This window comes from Prionailurus viverrinus, chromosome A1, assembly GCF_022837055.1.
Source record: "Prionailurus viverrinus isolate Anna chromosome A1, UM_Priviv_1.0, whole genome shotgun sequence".
In the NCBI taxonomy this organism is placed as follows: Eukaryota; Metazoa; Chordata; class Mammalia; order Carnivora; family Felidae; genus Prionailurus; species Prionailurus viverrinus.
Window position 1 is genome coordinate 205,907,748 of NC_062561.1, and position 14,901 is coordinate 205,922,648.

A 14,901-nucleotide genomic window follows, 5' to 3' on the forward strand; every position below is an offset into this window, starting at 1 on the left:
ACTCAAATAAATAAAACCAGAAATGAAAAGGAAACATTATAATGAATACCACAGAAATACAAAGGATCATAAAAAATGACTGTGAAGAGTTGTACGCCAATATAGTGGATAAACTAGAAGAAATGGATAAATTCCTAGACACTAAAGTTTACCAAGACTGAATTAGGAAGTTAAAAATTTGAACAAATAATGAGTAGGGAAATGGAATCAGTAATCAAAAACCTCTCAACAAAGAAAAGCCCAAGACCAGATGGTTCACTGGTGAATTCTACCAAATGTTTAAGAAGATTTAACATAAATCTTTCTCACTCTTTCAAAAAAAAAAAAAAATTTGAAAAGGAGGGAACATTCCCAAACTCACTTTAAGAGGTCAGTATTACCCTGACACCAAAGCCAGATAAGAACAATATGAGAAAACTACAGGCCAATATTCCTGATAAATCGGATGCAAAAATTCTCAACAAAATTCTAGCAAACGGAATTCAACAGCACATTAAGAGGATCATACACCATGATCAAGTGGGATTTATCCCTGGGATACAAGGATGGCTCAATATACACAAATTAATAAATGTAATATACCACATTAATTGAATGGAAGGTAAAAATTATGATAATCTTAGTAGATTCAGAAATAGCATGTGAGAAAAATACTTTCATGATAAAAACTTCTAACAAATTGGGTGTAGAAGGAACATACCTCAACATAATAAAGGCCACATATGACAAGCCCATGCCAATATGATAATGGTGAAAGTTTGAAACCTTTTACTGTAAGATCAGGGAGAAGACAGGGTGCTCACTCCTACCACTCATATTAACATAGTAGTGGAAGTCCTAGCCAGAATAATCAGGCAAGAGAAAGAAATAAAGGGCATCTAAATATGAAAGGAAGAATAAAACTGTCTTTGTTTACAGATGATTATATATATATATGTGTGTGTGTATATATACATATATATGTAATGTTATAAACATATATAATATAAAATAAATATATAAATATTATATATGTGTTATGTCTAAAGAAAAGCACGTTCAGAAGTATGAAATGGGATCCCTATCTTACACCCCTCACAAAAATTAACTCGAAATAGATGAAAGACTTAAACATAAGACCTGAAACCTTGAAACTTCCAGAAGAAAATAGGAAAAGCTATAGGGGAAAATCTTAACTTTGGTCTTGTCAATGATTTTTTGGATATGGCACCAGAAGCACAAGTAACAAAAGCAAAAATTAGTAAGTAGGAGTATATCTGATAAAAGGCTTCTGCATAGCCAAGGAAACAACCAACAAAATGAAAGGTAACCTACAGAATCTAAGAAAATATTAGCAAATTATAGGTCTTATAAGGGGATAATATCCAAATATATAAAGAACTCTTACAACACAATGGAAAAAAAAACTCATTAAAAAATGCTCATAGGAACTGAACAAGACATACAAATGGCCAATAGGTGCACGAAAAGATACTCCATTATTAATCGTCAGGGAAATGCAAACCAAACCACAATGAGATACTGCCTTACAGCTCTTAGAGTGGCTGTCATCAGAAAACAAGAGATAAGTGTTACTAAGGATGTGGATGTGCACTCGTGGTGGGAATGTAAATTAGTACAGCCATTATAAAAAATGGTATGGAGATTTCTAAAAAACTTAGAACTAGAACTATCATATGATTTATCAATCTCACTTCCGGGTATACATCCAAAGCAAATGAAATCAGGACCTCAAAAAGATATCCGCACTCCCATGTTCATTGCAGCATTGTTCACAATAGCCAAGATATGGAAATAACTTAAGTGTCCTTCAAAAGGTGAGTGGATAAGATATGGTGTGTGTGTGTCATATATGAATCAGCCATGAAAAAGAAGGAAATCCTGCCATTTGCAACAACATAGATGGAACTTAAGGGCATTATATTATTTCTAAAGTATTTTTTAATGTTTATTTTTGAGACAGAGAGGGCGCAAGTGGGGGAAGGGAAGGGAGAGAGGGAGGGAGAGAGAGAGAGAATATGAGAAGTAGGTTCCCAGTCAACAGGAAGCAGACAGCCCAATGCTGGGCCCAAACTCCTGAACCGTGAGATCATGACTTGAGCCAAAGTTGGACACTTAACCGACTGAGCCACTCAGGAGCCCCATGAGGAAATTATATAAGAGAAATAAGTCAGGTGGAGAAGATAAATATTATTTGGTAGATTCTACATGTAGAATCTAAAAAAGATAGACACAGAGTAGAATGGTGGTTGCTAGGGCCTGGTGGGGGGGGGGGGGTGGTGCAGGGAGAAATACAGAGATGTCAGTGAAAAGGTACAAGTGTCCAGTTAGAAATGAAAAAGTTCTGGGAATCTAATCTACAGCATGGTGACTATAGTTAACAACACTACATTGTGTACTGAAAGTTGCTAAGAGAGTAAATCTTAAATGTTCTCACCACGAAAAAGAAATGGTAATCATACAAGGTAATGGAACTGTTAATTGAGGCTATGGTAATAATCATTTTGCAATGTATGTCAAATCAATACCTTGTACACCTTAAACTGACACGATGTTATATGTCAATTACAGCTCAGTAAAGCTGGAAAAACCAAAACAAAATGAGTTTTCAATTCCACTTTTTTGGGGGGAAGGCAGCATCGCCTCCTAGTGGCTGTATCAAGAATGGCAACGTTGATCAATCTTCAGGACTGCGTAGCATTAGGCCCCTGCAAGTCCCAGGTTCTCCAGGGAACCAGGAGGTCCTGCTTGAAGCCCTGCGTGCTGCTGCCCCCTAGTGGTGAGTGAGCAGGCACAGGCCTCACAGCTTTTCTCTAAGGCTGGAGGGGATGCGAAACTTCCAGGCAGAAAGTTAGCAAACGTTGAAATTGGCTGGGCTATTGAAACCAGCCACAGTCCACCATCCTCCCTTCAAGCCTCGGGAGATGTTGGAGTCAGGCAGGAGGAATCGTCAGGGCCTGCACTGGGAAGAGGGCTGGGATGTGGTTCTTCGGTGGAGCTGCAGGATCTGTCGGTGCCATTCCCCTACTTGTGTGTATGCAAAATGAACACGACTCGGAAAGAGGACGGAGCGCATCTGCTCGCAGTGACCCAGGGCCAAATGGTCTTTTTCTTTTTTTTCCAAATGAATTCAGGTGACTGTTGGTTTGCGGGGGCGGGTGTCTCTAATGGATCAAAAGTGACACGTGTGTCACACTCTAGTTCGCCTTTCAATTCTACAGGTGTTTTGGTTGTTTTAGTTTGGGGTTGTTTGTTTGTTTTTGCTTCCCAGCCCTAGATTTTGAAAGAGGACTTCCACTACCCCCATTTTGACCCCAGTCTGTACTTTCTAATTGATTAAGTTCTTCTTTCCAGCGTATCTCTTAACTTAGACAAAAGACCCTGTGGACAGAGCATCCTGTGATGGGAACCGAAATTACCCCTTCAAGCAATAAGCACTGCCCTGTGCCAGCAAGACCCTGTGATCGATCCCAAGATGATGACCGATCTGACCTTTACTGCCCACCTGCACATACCCAGCAACTTTGTCTCACATTTTCCTTATATAAACCTAGAAGTATTTCCAGCACTTTGGACAGGCTGTGTGACATTAGTCCACTGTTGTCCCAGTGCTGGCCTCACTGAAATACATTCCTTTCTTGTTTCACCACCGCTGGTCTCTCTGCCTTTGGATTTTGTCAGTGTGGCCAAACCTGGTCTGTTTGGGGCCCCCGAGCCAGGTGCTCTTGCACCCCTGTACCCCGCTTACGGTTTCCTTCTCTCCCATTTTTTTTTTCACCTTATTTTTCTCCCTCGATTCACCTGCTCTGATAGCTCTAAGCCTCGGTGTCATCTTCTTTTCCAAGTCTAGAACCAAGACTCGTGCAGCCTTGAAGGGTTGTGGCATAAATGCAGGTGTATTCAAGATGAGCCCATGGAGGCGCCTGGGTGGCTCAGTCAGTTAAGTGTCTGACTCTTGATTTTGGCTCAGGTCATGATCTATCTTATGGAGCCCCCCCTTACCCCCCCCCCCCCCCACCATCATGCTCCATGCTAACAGCACAAAACCTGCTTAGGATTCTCTCTCTCTCTCTCTCTCTCTCTCGCTCGCTCCTGCCCCACTTGTGCATGCACACTTCCTCTCTCTCAAAATAAACTTTAAATATTTTAAAAAATAATAAAATGAGCCCATATTCTTCCCTGTTCTCTTTATCATTTCTCTCTGCCCCTCACAGATACACCTGAGTCCACTGTTATGGAAAAGAATAGATTCCATGATATAAATGCCATTTACAGTGATGTAAATGGAGAGACATGACCAACAGACCAATGGAACATAATATTGAGCCTAAAAACAGCTCTGCACAATCTGGACACCACATGTCTCATAGACTAGAAACAGCACTATTTGTGAGACATATCCTGATTCCCAATATGTTAAAATAAGAAAAATTTTAGAGTTCCTCTGCATATAATCAATGCCTAATCTATGGCACTCCCAGTCCCTCCCAGTTCCTACCCGCCCGCCCCCCCCCCCCCCTTCACACCCTGATTGCTTTCATGAATGGATGTTCTTTTCACACCACTTGAGCTCAGAACCTCTCCCAGTGGGCAGGTAGTCTTTAAGCCAGGCCTTAATGATCACTATCTGCTAGTATTCATGTCTGTCTTTTCATCTTCTGTTGAGGTGGGCTGGACCTGGTGATTTTCTTCCAAATATAGCTGGGTAGATTCAAAAACTGAGTCAGTCTCTGCTGAAGCTGAGAGCTGGAGGTTTGTCAGATAGCTATGCTCCTCACAGCTGGGCATCGAATCTTTTTATTCAGGGGAGAACTGAACAGTAAGTATCAAACTCATCAAATATACCAGAAAACCAGTGTTCATACTGATACTTAAAACTAACCAAACTGGGCGCCCTGGTGGCTCAGTCAGTTAAGCATCCGACTTTAACTCAGGTCATGATCTCACACTCCGTGAGTTCAAGCCCCGTGTCGGGCTCTGTGCTGACAGCTCACAGCCTGGAACCTGCTTCGGATTCTGTGTCTCCCTCTCTCTCTGCCTCTCCCCTGCTCATGCTCTTTCTCTGTCTCAAAAATAAATAAAAACATTAAAAAATAACAGAACTATAAACTATATAAACTATATATAAACTAACAGAACATTTATTAATCACCATTGGATGTTGCTATGACATACCTTTTCTCTGCAAATTGATAAAGGAAAAGAATTAAGCATTTATTCAGTCATTGCCATATGAATTGCATCTTAGTCTAAGAAAACAATTAGTAAGAGAAAGTACATATTTATAGTAGACATCTATTAATACATGAAGGTGAAAGATAGGATGAAGTAATCATCATTTTGTAACACGTCCCCAACCCCCATGATATAATGGATCTAGGTAATAATCATTAACAGATGCTAATGCCACTAATTAACACATTAATGGGAGAATATGTAACTGAGGCATCAAACATATATCGCCTAAATCCAGCTATAATTCTTAATCTCACTGTAAGATATTATGTACCTTTTCATTAACAGGTAAACGGCATCACTTATGAAGTATTTTTGCCTATAAAATTCAAACTAAATCTAACAAATATCAAGATCTTATGTTCTTATAGTTATGAATAATAAAAGAACAATTAACACCGGAAGAGATCAGTCAAATCCAGGAAGTGGAAAATTCTACAGGATAAATTACCTACATTTTCAACAATAAAAGGCCAGAAAAAAGGCCTTGGTAAATTGCCACAAATAAAAAATATTTATGAGGCAAATCAACTACATGTGTTGTAATGTGTGGATCTTCTTTGAATCCCGATTTAAAGAAATCAGGTGAAAAAAGGACATTTTTAAGACTGGGGGCAATTTGAACACATACTGATTATATAATACTAAAATTATTGTTAGAACTATAAAATGTAATAGTAGCAACACGATTATGAAGAAAGTCCTGGTGTATTTTAGATAGATGCTGTAGTAGTGACAGAGTGAATGATACGATGTCTATTATTTGCTTTAGAATACTCTGGGGGAAAAATGTGAGGGACAGGTGAAATAAGATTGCCAAACGTTGAAAAATAGTTAAAACTTGGTTGACGGATACATTAAGGTTCATTAAACTATTTTTCTCCATGGGTATATTTGGATTTCTCCATAATAAACATTTGAAATGAAATTTTTAAACTTAGAACCATATCAAAAGGTGTCCAAGATATATAAATATAAGTAATTCAAAACTTGATGACACAGTTTATCTGTGTGTATGTAAAAGATACATTCCAAATATGTTTAAAAATTGGTTGACCTCCCAATGTCAGATTCAGCAAATCTCTAACATGATATGCACGTACTATTCATCTGAATTCGAAAGGGAGGTCAATGTTTACAACCCAGTATGAGAGCCCAGATACCTCTTTGTTCCGGCCCTGAAATATTATCATGCATTTTGCCATTGTACCTTGTTGGTAATGGATGCGGAGCAGACGGACGCCATTGCTGGTTCTCTCTGTAGCGACTTCTTTCTGGTGCACCCGTAACACGGGCCAGCTATGCCTTCCTTCTCCCTTGGATTTCAGCAGTCACTGGGTTCAGACAATTCTGACTTGGCCTCCCCCTTCTAAGAACCCAGGCTGAGCTCTCCTATTCTGTGTATCTTTGTTCTGATCTTCACCTCAGCTATGAGAATCCGAAATTGCTCCCATAAACCTTTCAACTAGCTACAGCTTTCAATCTGCCATCTTCACTGTTTATTGTTCGATTTTTCTGTTTTGTTATTTCTCATTTATTATTCTACTGTAGCCTATTTTTTTCCCCCTGCAATTAAACAAACAATACAAGTCTCACTTTAAAGGGAGGTATCATGTTTGGAATATATGTCTGGCGATGCTCACAGCATTGGCTGTGTTCTCTTGACTGTGTCTTTGCTCTCTCCCTAGAAGGTAGGGTCTGAAAGCTACAGCCAATTGTCTTTGTGTTGGGTGGCTCCCCTTACAGCACCCTTACAGCACAGAAGGATATCAAAATTTGCTTCCTAAGTGTTGGGGATAACTAGACTTTATTACAGTAAGATGAATATCTAGTTGAGGAAACCTATAATGTATTCACAGATGCTTTTGTCAACAGGTTGTTAGACACAGATGAAGAGGAATGTATTACAATGCAATACACCATAGACATGATATACTAAGGAAAAACATAATCCATTTAGAGAAAAAAATTCCCCCAGAGGCAGTATTTAACATTTGTTCTCATTAAGATTATAATTCTACCCATGATAATATTGAGAATGATGATAATCACAGTAATAATTGAGCAAATTAAATTCATGGACGTGCACGCTTGCACTGCTCCAGCTACCTTGTAAGGAGAGGTGATTTGTCCCCATTTCACAGATGACAAAAGGAGGCCTAGAGAGGTGAGATAATCTGCTGAGGAGAACTTCCCCTTCACCCAAGCCGTCCAGTTTCTGCAGCTTCTGGGAGAAACACTGGTCCAAACACAGTCTGAGGTCCTTGGAATTGAGCAATCACCAGGAGAAGGCAACACTGGGAAGTGAAAGTCCAATGTAAGAACTGGCTCACCACCCTTGCAACCTCCTTCACGTCACAAATTCCCTTGTCGCTCCCCCCATTCAGAGTGTTCAGCCTGGAAACCCAGGTTTCTGTGTCCATTCCAACACTACAAACCAATGTCCCCCCCCAGTTTTCTTTTCTCAGGTGCACTAGTCCTTTTTATTGTCAAACCCAATTCAATCTATCACGAAGAGAATTTGACCCTGGATAATTTCATCCAAGGTGATTGGGTTTTGTATGAATATCATCAGGTCTTTTGATGCAATTATCTGGTGTGAGCTGAGTGCACCACCACCCTGAGCTCAGCCGCTCCCTTCTCTCGGGACCTGGGAGGGCTCTCATGGGACCGCCAAGACTTCCCCTGGGAAAAACGCTTTCCAGTCCCCGTGGGCTTCTGCGCTGGCGCTGCTCCGGTAACCGACACTTGGAGAGCCTGGAAGACATGACCCAGGACGTCCGCCCCCCCACCAGGAAACCCCCTAGGAGCCAGAGGCGCCCCGCGTCAGCCGGACGCCAGCCAGGAGCCAGGCCGCCGCCCGCCCCCGCAGCCTCCCGCGGCGCGGTCGCCTCTCTCCGGGACCCACGAGAGGAGCCCGAGGCCTCTGACGGTGGGGACCCTTCAGAGGGTCGCCCTGTTCCTGACCCCAGGAGCCACCACCGCACGTCCCAAGGCACTGGATCCGAAGCGCTGTGGCCCAGACGCCCCTGGCCACCAAGGAGCCCTGAGATTTCTGCCGAGACGCTTCTCCGCTCACCATCCTTCGCGCACGGAAGGCGTTACGGTGACACCTGTGCGTTTGCAGGATAACCACGGAAGCAGTCTTGTCTTCGGAGTCCGCAGACAATTTTCTTTCCGCTACTCACTGACCAAGAACAACGCCAAAGTCTTTATTTCTCCCGCGTGTCCCCGGTTCGTCTGCCAGGGAGCGACGAGGCGCAGGGGTGCGGGTGGCCGGTGACGGTTCCCGCGCCGGACCCTCGGCCGGCGGGCTCTGCTGCGCGCGGGGAAGGCGGTGGGGTCTGCGGTGCATTAGGGTGCAGTGGGGGCAGCCAGGAGTACAGCGTGGCGCTTGGTGGGTCCAGCAGACGATGGCTCCTGGAACAGCAGACAGGCGGCCGGCGGCCTCCAGGACTCCGCTCAGCGGGGAAACGCCCCCGCCGCAGGGCCCTGGCCGCTCGGAGCTGGGCTCTGTCTCAGAAGCCCTCGGGGCATCGGCAAATGTCTCTGCCCCCGCCACCACCGCACTCCCCCACCCCCCTCTCCAAACTCCCCCAGAAGTTCAGGGACCCTCAGGCGCCGGCCAGAGCCCAACGAGTGCCCCTTATCCCTCGACTCTCTGCGGCCTTTTGGCCCAGCGCCTGCCAGCGTCTCCCGAGCTGACCTGCCTCAAGGTCAATGAGGTGCAAGGTGAGGGACGTCGTGACCTGGACACGTGACCTGAGAAACCGGCCCCCCTGCTGAGAGCGGAGGGTTTGAGGTCGTGGAGCGGGCGTGCTCATTTGCAATCTGCATCTCTGCGAGGTGACTTTCTCAAGGTGCCTTAACTCCCAACACCGAAGGGACTCCATCCTGGAGGTGGGAGGGAACTCTCCCTTGAGAACAATACCGAACAATAAGGCAAGAGTGTCGGGCTCAGCAGGTGCGGCCACTTTAGAATTCCCCAACTAGATGAATTCTAACACGCATCTGCCCCACCCCCAAGGTTTCTGAGAAGCTATTGTGAACCTGTCAATTTTCTAGTTACAGTATATCTGTATGTAAGTATGTAGCACAGAAATTGAACAATAATATACATACCTTTATGTAGCCAGCTTTGCCTACAAAATGAACTTTCTCAATTTCATTTACCCTAGATACATTTCTTTGGCGGTTTACAACGACTTAATTCGTACTTCCTATTGCTTTTCCCAGTTCTTAGTTTTGACTATAAACATGCCGATCTTGTGGGCGGATTGTGTGTGTGCTGGGGGGAGATGTGTGCTTGTTCATGCACTGTGTGTAACAGACTGCCACTTAAGTTTTGTTTTTCGAGAATATGTGTGAGAATATGTGCTTTGTAAATTTCATCACTGTGTTACTCTACCAAATACAGTCCTAACTGCAGTGTAAGAAATATGTATTACCCTACAATGTGACAGTCATTGGTAATATCAATGGGTAATAAATATCTTTTCAATTTGGTAGGCAAAAGATACGTGCTCTTGTTTCAATGTCTGTGTTTTTTGTTTTTAGGAGTTTGAACCTGGTTTAATAAACTTTTTTTAAAATAAGAAAATTATGTAATATGAATGGTATTTTGCTTTCAACAAAACCGAGGAACTAAATTTTACTTGTTTGAGATGAAGTTTAAGTTCCCTGAGCGATATTGGCTGGAAACTGCCCTGAGTTCCTTGCCAAGTGGGCTCCTGCAGAGGTCAGCTGGTCACAAGAGATCCTGCCCCAGCAGAGCAAGCCCCAGAGAGAAGTCCAGGAGAGGCTGTGTGAGCAGGCTGAGGCAGGAGTCAGGTTAAGCATGGAGTCTTTCTCCTGGATAATTTTCTTGCTTGCTCTAGCTAGGGAGCTACACTTTGGTCTTTAGTTTCAGGGTCCTCTCAACCCTCCACCCTTACCAGCAGCACCAGTCTCAGCTCCTAACCACATCAGACTCTGCATGACTCCATCTTTGGACTACTTTGTGCCAACGGGGATTGGAGAAGCTCCTTGTTCCTGTCCCAGGACCCCTATGCTAAGAAAATTAACACATAAAGAAGGGATTCAAATTCTTGATTAAAATGACTTATTTCTTTTTTTTTAATGTTTATTTATTTTTGAGAGAAAGAGAGAGAGAGAGCGTTCGTGCACAAGCTGGGGAGGGAGGGAGAGAGAGAGGGAGACACATTCTGAAGCAGGCTCCAAGCTGTCAGTGCAGATCCCAATGAGGGGCTCGAACTCACGAACCAGGAGATCATCACCTCAGGTGAGGTCGGATGCTTAACCAACTGAGCCACCCAGGCACCCCTGAAATGGCTTATTTCATTCTTGATGGAAGGATGTGTAAGAAAGGAAAGATGTCAGGTTTCAAGATGAAATATTGAGAGAAATTTTTCTTCTTTAAAGTTTATGGTTTCATCTAAAAAATCACGATCAATATAAAACAAACATTCTTAAAATATCCTGAAAACAGAAAGAAAAACTTCCAATATTTACACGTTATTAAGGAAGTCTAAATCATTCTTCTAAGATGGTTAAAAGGAAAAGATTATAATAAGTAAATATAATGTTGAATGTGGTATCACTGTTGTATTCTTTTTATGCTTTTTAGGAACAGAAATGAAATATGCTCAAATAGTTGAAGCATCAAATAACTTATTAGGGGATAATTTTTTTTTAATTTAATGGAATAATGAGGACATAGTTTAGACTGAACAACAGTAATGGCTTTTAGAACCACAGAGCAAAGTGGGTCCCAAAGAGTAATCAGAAAACACGAATCCACAACTACTACCACTGTTGATCTGTTCAGAATAACCAAATCCCTGGCAAGTGTTAGCATACTGGGTCATTCCAAGTGTTTGTGCGGAATGTATGCATGGAGTAATCCTCAGGCATTATTGTTGGAGGGTACGTGTTGCCTGTCTCCTGAAGAATATGGCATTACTCAATGAATTTAGGTTACTCAACTTTTTCATGGCATAACTCTGTTCCTGGGTATATATTTTAGAGAAATTCTCTCACAAGGACTATTATATGTGGTGAAGTTGGGTAATTGACGTTCTGAGTGTCTACTGTGGGGCAGCAGATAGGTAAAATGTGGCAGGGGCTCATGGGAGGTTAGTGTGTCAGCAATGGAAACCACAGATGAAATGTACATGTAACAGAGGTGTCTAGCTGGGTCAGTCCAAAGAGCATGTGACTCTTGATCCTGGGGTAATGAGTTCAAGCCCCATGCTGGGTGTAGAGATTACTAAAAATAAATAAATAAATAAATAAACTTAAAAACATTTTTATTTAAAAAATTTTTTTAACGTTTATTTATTTTTGAGACAGAGACAGAGCATGAATGGGGGGAGGGTCAGAGAGAGAGGGAGACACAGAATCGGAAGCAGGCTCCGAGCTGTCAGCACAGAGCCCTACACGGGGATCGAACTTGTGAACCACGAGATCATGACCTGAGCCGAAGTCGGACACTTAACCGACTAAGCCACTCAGGCGCCCCTAAAAACATTTTTAAAAAGAGAAATGTAGGGCACCTGGGTGGCTCAGTCGGTTACGTGTGTCCAACTCTTGATCTAGGCTCAGGTCTAGATCTTGACGGTGTGGTTTCAAGCCCTGCACTGGGCTCTGCTCTGTGCGTGAAGCCTACTTACAAAGAAAAAATAAGACAGAAATGTACATGTCACAATTTTATAAACTTGCAAGTGAATGGAAAATACTAAAAAATTACAATTTTAAGGAAGGCATGGGACTTTCCTTTTCCCACCTCTACGAATTACTTCTTTACTTGTTGACCTACATATACTCTCAGTTCAGCTCCAGCATAAACTACGTTTATGCTCTTGTTTTCATCTAACGCTCAGGGTCTCATCTCTAACACCAGGCAATCGTCTCTGATACTCTAAAAGAAGGGACATGAGAAGTGTGATTTGTCTACGTGTGCCTGACAAGGAGAGAGGCTTTCTACAGCGACGGTAAACAGCCAGGAACTTGACTTCTCTCCCCAAAGACCTTCCTTCTCCCTGCTCCTCCCTTAAGTCCATCACTGAAACCCTTCAAACTCTCAAAAGCGCCGCCCACAATGATGCAGTTTTCTCCTTAATCTTATCCGGCTCCGAGGTAATTTGCAAGGCTAATGAGGGTCAGCCCCAAGTATCAGGACAGTCCTTTCTGAGATCCTACACACGACCGAGCGCTATAAAAGGGCACACCCAGCGCTGGATGCATCTTCTTTCTCCCAGACTGGCTGCACGTCTCGGCCCGGTCAGAGGTTGAAGCCATGGACCCCCATCTGCCCACGCTGGAAGGGCCGTCTTGCAGGTGGGCACGTCCGGAGCCCCTCATGCCCCCGGGCCTGAACCGAGAACAGGCCTGGGCCTGGGCGCTGGATAACTTCCCGGCGCTGAGCCGCCCCTCCTGCCAACGCCCCCAGTTGTGCGGGGACTGGAACCCCTGTGCGTGCAGGAGGCTGCGCCACGCTGGCTCTTGGCACGGAGATGGTCTCCGGCTTGAGAGGGGCCAGAAACGCTGCCGAGACCCTCACGTCCCGGCTGAGACCGCGATGGAGCTACAGTCACCTCCACGAGAGGCACATGTGACAGACCGTGTTGCCGGATGGACCCTGAACCGGCCAGGAGATGCCAGCGCCAGCGGAGGTGTACAGACCCACGGCCAGACCGCCTCCAGGAGCCCAGGCCGTCCCCGGAAGCTGCTGAAAACCGTGGCTCAAGGCAAGGTGGAAGCCGGAGAGGGAAAGAATTCCAGCATCGTCGCCGGGGCCCACAGCGCCCCTTCAACCGATGCGCTGGAAGGAGCCCGACACCCTATGGGGCCCTCATTCTGTCTGTGTGGACTTCTCCTCGCTGGACTGGCCGGACCGAGATGAACCTTGAGGTCTCTGGTGGAGAACCTTCCTTATTTACTTTACCTGTCCTCAATTACCTACAGGTTTTTACATTAGAAAACATTCTTCATGGAATCAGTATCTTGAAAAACTTCTTCTAGGACCACCGAGAATCGACACAAATTCTAATCTTACTCGAGTTCCACACGACAATTAAAGCCTTTTCTTCTTATTCTCAGCCTGTGGATTTAATTTTGGGCGGGTGTGGTCAGGACCGGAAGGGAGTGGTGGGTTCGGGGCTGAAAGGCTGGTGGGAGCTCATTAAAATCAAAGAAATGCAAATTAAAACAATGAATACCAGAGGGGAGGGGGGATAATGGGTGAAATAGGTGAAGGAGATTGAGTTCATTTATAGCGAGGAGCACTGAGTAATGTGTAGAATTTATCCAATGTTGGTAAACATACAGAAAGAAGTAATTCTCAGTTACTCACTTTGGGAATGAATTTGAAAAGCTCTTTGGGAAGGCAATCTGGCAAATTTGTATTAAACATCTCAATGAGCATTAATTGGGCCCAGAAATTCTACTTCTTACAAGCAAGAAATTATAAAGACAAGCCTGCTGGAGGAGTTAAGATGGGGGGGGGGGCGACTGGGTGGCTTGTCGGTTGAGCGTCCGACTTCGGCTCAGGTCATGATCTCACGGTCCGTGAGTTGGAGCCCTGCGTCGGGCTCTGTGCTGACTGCTCAGAGCCTGGAGCCTGTTTCCGATTCTGTGTCTCCCTCTCTCTCTGCCTCTCGCCCGTTCATGCTCTGTCTCTCTCTGTCCCAAAAATAAATAAATGTTGAAAAAAAATTAAAAAAAAAAAAAGATGGTGGAGGGGGACCCTAAGCTTGTCTCCTTCCTTGAAGACAGCTGGATGGTTATCAAATCATTCAGAAGACCCAAGAAACCAACCAGAGGTCTGAGAGAACAAAAACTGCAAGTCTACCAGTAGAAAAGGGTCCTTGGTTTGGAAGGGACGAGGTGGAGAGGGTTGCTTGGTGGAGACAGAGCAGTGGGTGTGGCCGCAGGAAAGGAGGGAAGCCATCGCCAACCATCACAAGCAGTGGAACACAAAATCTCAACTTTGGGAAGTCGGTTCCCGTGAGGACATGCCTGGCTCAAACGTGCTCAGGTGGCAAAGCGGCATGGAGTCCCAGGAGTGCCAGCATGGCCTGAGGATCCCCTGGGTCGCAAGAAGAAAGGGTGGCTCCAGTGTGCGGCACTGTTCCAAGGCATCGGAGCAGGGAGAGCAGTGAGCTGGGGTGTCTGCTCTCTGTTCTGTTTTGCCGTAAGTTCCGAACTGCTGCTTGGTCGTGGGACCGTCTTCCTTGCACACCCGGCAAGCAGCAAAAACAGGGTGATACCGTCCTCCAGGGGAACAACGCAGGTCACACAGGTCGAGGCTGGGCCGTCCCTAAGATGGGGTGTTTTGAAACCCAGTCCCGCGCCTGAGATAAAAAAAAAAGCTCAGAACATAGGCAGGGTGAATGCAGGGTTCTGACCGAAATCAGGGACACAAGAGGGGTGATTGGTTGCTCTTCTGTGAGGGTTCCCCGAAACGTTGGGGGTGCGGAAACTTTGAGCTCTGGGGCTAGAGAGCGGTCCGCCACGTTCATCCCACCCCTCGGCGCTGAAACCTTCAGGAAGCAAAAGAGCGGCACCTAGTGGAGGCCAGAGCCGCTTACACCAAACTCCCCACCCCACAGGTGAATCTCCACTAGGGCAAGTGAGAATCAGTGCAACAGGCCCCTCCTCTAGAGA

The 14,901-nt window shown here is 44.7% G+C and overlaps 1 protein-coding gene across 2 annotated transcripts; it reads left to right on the forward strand.

The window, feature by feature from the left end:
* Positions 1-9,235: 9,235 nt before the first annotated feature.
* On the forward strand, positions 9,236-13,334 carry LOC125172306 (uncharacterized). Of its 2 annotated transcripts, none has more exons than XM_047870149.1 (2): positions 9,236-9,317; positions 12,137-13,334. In XM_047870149.1, exon 2 carries the CDS (start codon positions 12,533-12,535, stop codon positions 13,136-13,138), a length of 606 nt encoding a protein of 201 aa, XP_047726105.1. In that variant the 5' UTR covers positions 9,236-9,317; positions 12,137-12,532; the 3' UTR covers positions 13,139-13,334. The 2 variants fall into 2 exon arrangements, with proteins under 2 accessions (XP_047726105.1, XP_047726116.1); XM_047870160.1 differs by having other exon boundaries at positions 9,258-9,317; positions 12,117-13,334.
* The last annotated feature ends 1,567 nt before the right edge of the window (positions 13,335-14,901 follow it).